This window comes from Telmatherina bonti (genome assembly GCF_933228915.1).
Source record: "Telmatherina bonti genome assembly, chromosome: 5".
NCBI lineage: Eukaryota > Metazoa > Chordata > Actinopteri > Atheriniformes > Telmatherinidae > Telmatherina > Telmatherina bonti.
Genome location: NC_136623.1, coordinates 31161313 through 31167322, shown reverse-complemented (window position 1 = coordinate 31167322; position 6010 = coordinate 31161313). Strand labels below are relative to the sequence as shown.

The window sequence follows — 6010 nt, the reverse complement described above, 5'->3', positions numbered from 1 at the left end:
GAGCAACAGATATGAAAACTGAAATACTTCATAAATTGCAGATGAATAGATATGCCTATTTTAAAACTGTTAGTGTTCATGCTGGCAACAAACCAGCTGAATACACTGGGGGTAACTCTAAACCTGGGTGTCCACAAATATATAATGAAACTGAGAATAATCTCATATTTCTATAATATAATAAGTAATTTACACATCCATAACATTTTGTCAATGACAAAGCTAGCAGCTAAGCTAACATCACCACCTTATAGAGGGTAAGGCAGAGCTGATTTATTAAAAATAAAGGAAAAAATCTTTTCATTCCTTCATGATATTTGGATCTGTAGCAGTAACGCGGATGCAGAAGGAAATGGAAATGTTTAGTAATGTTATTAGAAGCTCTTCAAAACACAAAAATACCAGCTAGCTTTTTGCTTCAACATAACTGAATTAGCAAGCTTGCTGAAGTTTTTCTCTGACAAACAAAATTATGTCATTGAAAATGGGATTATTATTCACTTTCTATTTTTAAATGTTTTAGTGAAACACAGCTTTTTTCTACATGTGTGTTAGTTTGTGCCTAAATGAGATAAGACTGTTCCCACTGCTACACAAATAGATATAATCAAATTTAATGAAATTGGACAAAACACTGTACATTATTTTAGTATTTAGAGTAATGATACGTCACGCCTGCAAAAGGGAGGGTTTCCTGTCATGGGACTCGCTCATCTTGCAGTCTGACAGCCTTCTTTATGGTTCTGAGATGGGAAATGACTAAATGAGCAGACTGAATGTGTCTGTCAGAAGATCGGAGGGTTTTTGCCTCACTCTTAGCTTACACATGACGGAGATATGGGAAAATGACAGGAGCCAACTTTGCTTTAGCTTGAACGATATTCCGATGACGAGGTGGAACATGGCATTTGTGAGTGACCCTCATAAACTGGAGTATTTGCTGCAAAGCAGATGGCCGTAAGTGTTGTGAATGGCATGTCGTTAGTGTTGGCTTGTGTTGTGTAACATACTTTTCAGTTGTGGATTTTTCACAGAGGTCTACTGATGAATGAAGGATTGTCACAATGTTATTTAGTTGTGCTGATCCGGATTATCCTGCATTGATCGTATCTCATGCAGACTTGAGAGGCTCCAGAGGATTTTCAATAAAGTCCAGATGGAGTCCGGGGTGTGTGATGACCAGCTGAGTCACCTGGAGAACCTGCTTCAGACGGTGAGTTTATCTTTGTATAAGCAGTCAAATAGCAAACATCTGTGTACTTTCTCAGTCTTGCTCACAAATGACAGGAAATCCAGATTATGATCACAAAAAGTGAGTTAGTCCATGTGACTGCTTTGTCAACTAACTTATTTCTCTATCACTTTAAATTTTCAATGAATCTTTTAAAATCCTTTAAGATTCCTAAATTCAGCTTCAGCAGCAAACAAAGACTGAATATGGGTCCAACAGTACTGCATTATAAAATCCGACTTGCTACACCTACATAAATATCTGTACTATCTTTCAAGCAGAAAAAGTTTACGTGTCAATCACAGCACTATCTTTAGTTTTCTTTCAAATTTGCATCGTACTCTACCCAATGGAAATGACCCTATCCGCTGTCCTTCTTTCAGGATATTCGCCTGTTGAATGCAGGGAAACCAGCTCAACACACAGCCGAGGTGGAAAGGGAGCTGGATAATGCAGACAACATGATTCGCCTGCTCTTCAACGACGTGCAGATGCTTAAAGATGGGCGCCACCCTCAGGCTGAACAGATATATCGCAGGTTGGTGCTACGTAGGCTGCATTCATACGACATAATAATAACAGTCATTTTCATCACGAACCATGGAAACATTTGTAACTTTTAGGAGATTAAATCAAAATCATGCTAAAAAATGAGGTGAACGACAGCTAACAGCTTGCTTTGTTTTTTTATCTCCACAGAGTTTACCGCCTCCATGAGCGATTGGTGAACCTGCGCAGTGATTACAACCTTCGTCTGAAGACTGCTGCTGTAACCACTGCCCAGGTTCCCCTCTCCCAGACTTCCCAGCAGACCACCATGAAGGTGCGGCCGGAGGTAGACGACATTACCTTGCGCTACGTGCAGGACCTGCTGGCCTGGGTGGAGGAGAACCAGCGGCGTATTGATGAGGCAGAGTGGGGATCAGATCTGCCCACAGTGGAGTCCCAGCTGGGCAGCCACAGGGGTCTGCATCAGACTGTGGAGGACTTTAAATCCAAGATTGAACGGGCCAAATCTGACGAGGTGCAGTAGTGATGATAACAGACCTTTGGAATGAACTCCAGGATGTTTGACATTAACTTAGATTAAATTACCTCTGTGTGTGCTGTCCCCTGCTTCTCTTTATGCCTCCCAGAACCAGTTGTCTCCTGTCAGCAAAGGCACGTACAGAGAATACCTGGGAAAGCTGGACCTTCAGTATGGCAAACTACTGGTAAGTGGTTATAATATTAATGTTTCAAGCACATTTTTATGGATGTGATTCTGATGTTTGTGAAAATTGTTTCTCTTTCAGAACTCTTCCAAGTCCCGCCTCAGAAACCTGGAATCACTGCATACCTTTGTCACTGCTGCCTTTAAGGAACTGATGTGGTTGAATGACAAACAAGAGGAAGAGGTCAACTTTGACTGGAGTGACCGGAACTCTAACATGACAGCGAAGAAAGACAATTACTCAGTGCGTTTCAGAGAAAGTAGCTCTGCAGTGATTCATTTATATCCCTAATTTCAGCCCCTTAAATTCTCAGATTGGGGTTTATTGAATGAATATGACCATCAGCTGTGTCCTTTGTGCTTCTCAGGGTCTCATGAGAGAGCTGGAACTACGGGAGAAGAAGGTAAACGATATCAAGGCTATGGGAGACAAACTTGTCAAAAATGGACATCCAGGCAAGAAAACAGTTGAGGTGATTACAACAGTAATGCGGATTGCATTGTGCAGGGGTAATATTTATCTCACTGAGACCCAAACTGAGCCACTGTTTTCTTGTTCGTCTCTGCTAGACCTTCACAGGAGCCCTGCAGACCCAGTGGAGCTGGATCCTCCAGCTGTGCTGCTGTATAGAGGCGCATCTAAAAGAAAACACAGCCTACTACCAGGTGTGGGAAAAAAACAATAAACTAATTCTGCTGATTCTTTCATAAAGATGCATATGTGTGTTGAACTACGTTTCCTAAACGTGACCGCTTCTTGTCTCCTGTCTTTGCAGTTCTTTGCAGATGTGAAAGAGGCTCAGGACAAGATGAAGAAAATGCAAGAGAACATGAAAAAGAAATACAACTGCGACCGCTCCACAACAGCCACACGCCTGGAGGACCTGCTGCAGGATGCTGTGGTGGGTAGATGTGCACGCTCACAGTTCAACACACAGGAATTTAAAACACGACGTATCAAAGTGGCAGCATGGCTTTTATTCTAATAGTTCTCACTTGTATTTACAGGAGGAGAAGGAACAGCTGAATGAATTCAAGACTCTGGCCACCAGTCTCAACAAGAGAGCCAGGTCCATCATCCAGCTGAAACCACGCAGCCCCACCACCTCCATCAAAGGCAAACTTCCCATCCAGGCTGTCTGTGACTTCAAGCAGCAGGAGGTTAGAATAGTCAGCCAGTAGTGGTAGATAAGGATTTCCTAGCTTCATCCTAAGTATACCTTCTGGAATGTGTTTCAGATTACTGTTCATAAAGGAGATGAGTGTGCGCTCCTAAACAACTCTCAGCCCTTCAAGTGGAAGGTCTTGAACCGCTCTGGACACGAGGCAGTGGTTCCTTCTGTCTGCTTCATTGTACCTCCAGTCAACAAAGAGGCTGTGGACAGTGTGTCCAGGTGAGAAAGCAGAATCGCATGTGACAGCAGTAACTGCTCTGTAACATCCTATGTTTGTCCTTTTTTTTAAAAATTTTTTTATTTTGCACATTGTTTTTTTTTTTTTTCATTTTTCTGTTCTGTTTCTGCCTTTTGCTCTGCAGTCTGGAGGCAGGTCATCAGCAGATGGTGTCCATGTGGCAGATGCTGCACATAAACATGAAGAGTCTGTTGTCATGGCAGTACCTGATGAAAGACTTCACACAGATTCGCTCCTGGAACATCACCATGGTTGGTATCAATGCTTTTAGGACAAACTAAATTAATAAAGCTTGGTAACATCATTAGAGTTTAGAGAAAAAATCTGTAACCTGATTCCAAGGTGATCAAAATGTGAAGTCTGAATAGCAGGAAGGATGAGATTAATTCAGCTTTGATTGTGTTTTTTTTAATATAATTCATTTACAAGAAAAGGATTTAGTGCTAGTTGAGTTAGCTTTTGCTAGCAAATAAACAACAGAAGGAACTATTTAATACTTCATTGTTTGACTCCTAGTAATAATGCACCATGAGGTGAAATTAAATTACAACACGTAAAGTAGGATTGCAGTCAAGGAGTGCTGATGCTTCATCCGTCTTCTCTTTTTCTCTGCCTTACACAGTTAAAAACCATGAAACCAGAAGAATATCGGCTGGTTATGAGGAACCTGGATCTCCACTACCAGGACTTCATGCGCGACAGTCAGGACTCGCAGCTGTTTGGGCCTGATGATCGCATGCAGATCGAGGAGGAATACACCAAGTCCACCCAGCATTTTGACAACCTGCTTCGCTCCATGGAGAAAGGTCAGACTTCTCCTACAAAGTGACTGACTTATTTAAACTATTCATGCTCGGAACAAGGGTATATATCAGAAGTGTAAAGCACTTTTACAGTATACAATTGTCAATTCACCTTTCAGGACTAATGGTTGTTAAGCTCAAAGGTGAGTGATATAAAGCAAAGCTAAGCTACAGCTCAGCAAGCTGATGTGGATAAAAGCTTTTCAAGCTGTGGATGAGATGTTTAAACATTAGTGTCTTGTGTGACTGCATGTTGTTCTGGCTCTGAAGTTACTTTTACTGGCAGCTTCAAACACAGCCGGTGTGTTTTAATTTAGGTGACAGGATATGAAGTTTCTTCTTGTTCAGCCGTACATATCTACTTAAACATGCTAAATGTGTGTGATATAATTGGAATGTATGTAGAGTTGTGTGTTTTAAACCAAAAACATGAAGGACTGCATGAAAGGTCCTTTATTAGATGCACTGCAGTGGAGTCATATTTTGAGAATGTGAAAAATGACACAAACAGCCAAGTTAAACCATCTGTACCAGGTAACAGTATCAGTTTACAAACATGACATCTCACACTGCCTCATGCAATAAATATCTAACTTTTCTTTGCCAAACTGTTAATTCTTTCACTTTACTTAGAAGCTAAATGGATTTTCCCTATTCCTGTAGTATGAATCTAACAAAATGCTGTCTTACAGGTCAGCAGGATGAGACTCTGTGTAAGAACTACATCTCTGAGGTCAAAGACCTGCGGCTGCGTATAGAGGACTGTGAGGCTCAGACTGTCAGTCGCATCCGCAAACCAGTGGAAAAAGAGCCTCTGAAAGAATGCGCTCTGAAAACAACACAGCAGAAGGTACTAAACTTTTAATTAAAGCAAAAATGTTGAATATGTTGGAACAAACAACCAAAGTTAAATGCTTAAATGGGCAAATAGTTGATTAGTTATGTAACTAATTAGGGATGAAAGCAGCACTGTCTCGTAACTGCTTGTCTTTTCCTGTAAAGTGGAGAGAAAAGGAAAAAAAAACATCATCATTGAAAGTTATAGAAACTGTTTTAATGTTGGAATTGAGACCTTTTCATTTTGGTAACTTTGATCTTTCGTCGTTCCACAGAAAGTTCAGGGAGAGCTTGAAGGCCTCAAGAAGGACCTTGATAAGGTATCTGTGAAGACGCAACAGCTCTTAGCTTCCCCTGAACAATCAGCCTCAACTCCTGTGCTGCGGTCAGAGCTTGAACTCACCGTTCAGAAGATGGACCATGTCCACATGCTCTCCTCCATTTATCTGGACAAGTAAGCCCTCAACCACTTCCACTCAACTAAAAAGATTCCTAATGCCTTCCATCTGCTGT

General features: G+C 41.3%; 1 protein-coding gene across 16 annotated transcripts in view; it reads left to right on the top strand.

The window, feature by feature from the left end:
- Positions 1 to 6010, top strand: part of plecb (plectin b) — a 115013-nt gene that overhangs the window by 90601 nt on the left and 18402 nt on the right. For 13 of the 16 annotated variants that reach the window (XM_079240588.1, XM_079240602.1, XM_079240601.1 and 10 more), the window contains 15 exons: positions 1120 to 1213; positions 1615 to 1769; positions 1931 to 2255; positions 2368 to 2445; positions 2527 to 2688; positions 2813 to 2917; positions 3015 to 3110; positions 3221 to 3346; positions 3453 to 3605; positions 3684 to 3838; positions 3982 to 4108; positions 4480 to 4663; positions 4780 to 4803; positions 5353 to 5510; positions 5773 to 5951. In XM_079240588.1, coding sequence (XP_079096714.1) covers positions 1120 to 1213; positions 1615 to 1769; positions 1931 to 2255; positions 2368 to 2445; positions 2527 to 2688; positions 2813 to 2917; positions 3015 to 3110; positions 3221 to 3346; positions 3453 to 3605; positions 3684 to 3838; positions 3982 to 4108; positions 4480 to 4663; positions 4780 to 4803; positions 5353 to 5510; positions 5773 to 5951 — 2121 coding nt within the window. The remainder of the gene's footprint in view (positions 1 to 1119; positions 1214 to 1614; positions 1770 to 1930; positions 2256 to 2367; positions 2446 to 2526; positions 2689 to 2812; positions 2918 to 3014; positions 3111 to 3220; positions 3347 to 3452; positions 3606 to 3683; positions 3839 to 3981; positions 4109 to 4479; positions 4664 to 4779; positions 4804 to 5352; positions 5511 to 5772; positions 5952 to 6010) is intronic. The other 3 variants (XM_079240600.1, XM_079240599.1, XM_079240597.1) reach the window with 1 other exon arrangement.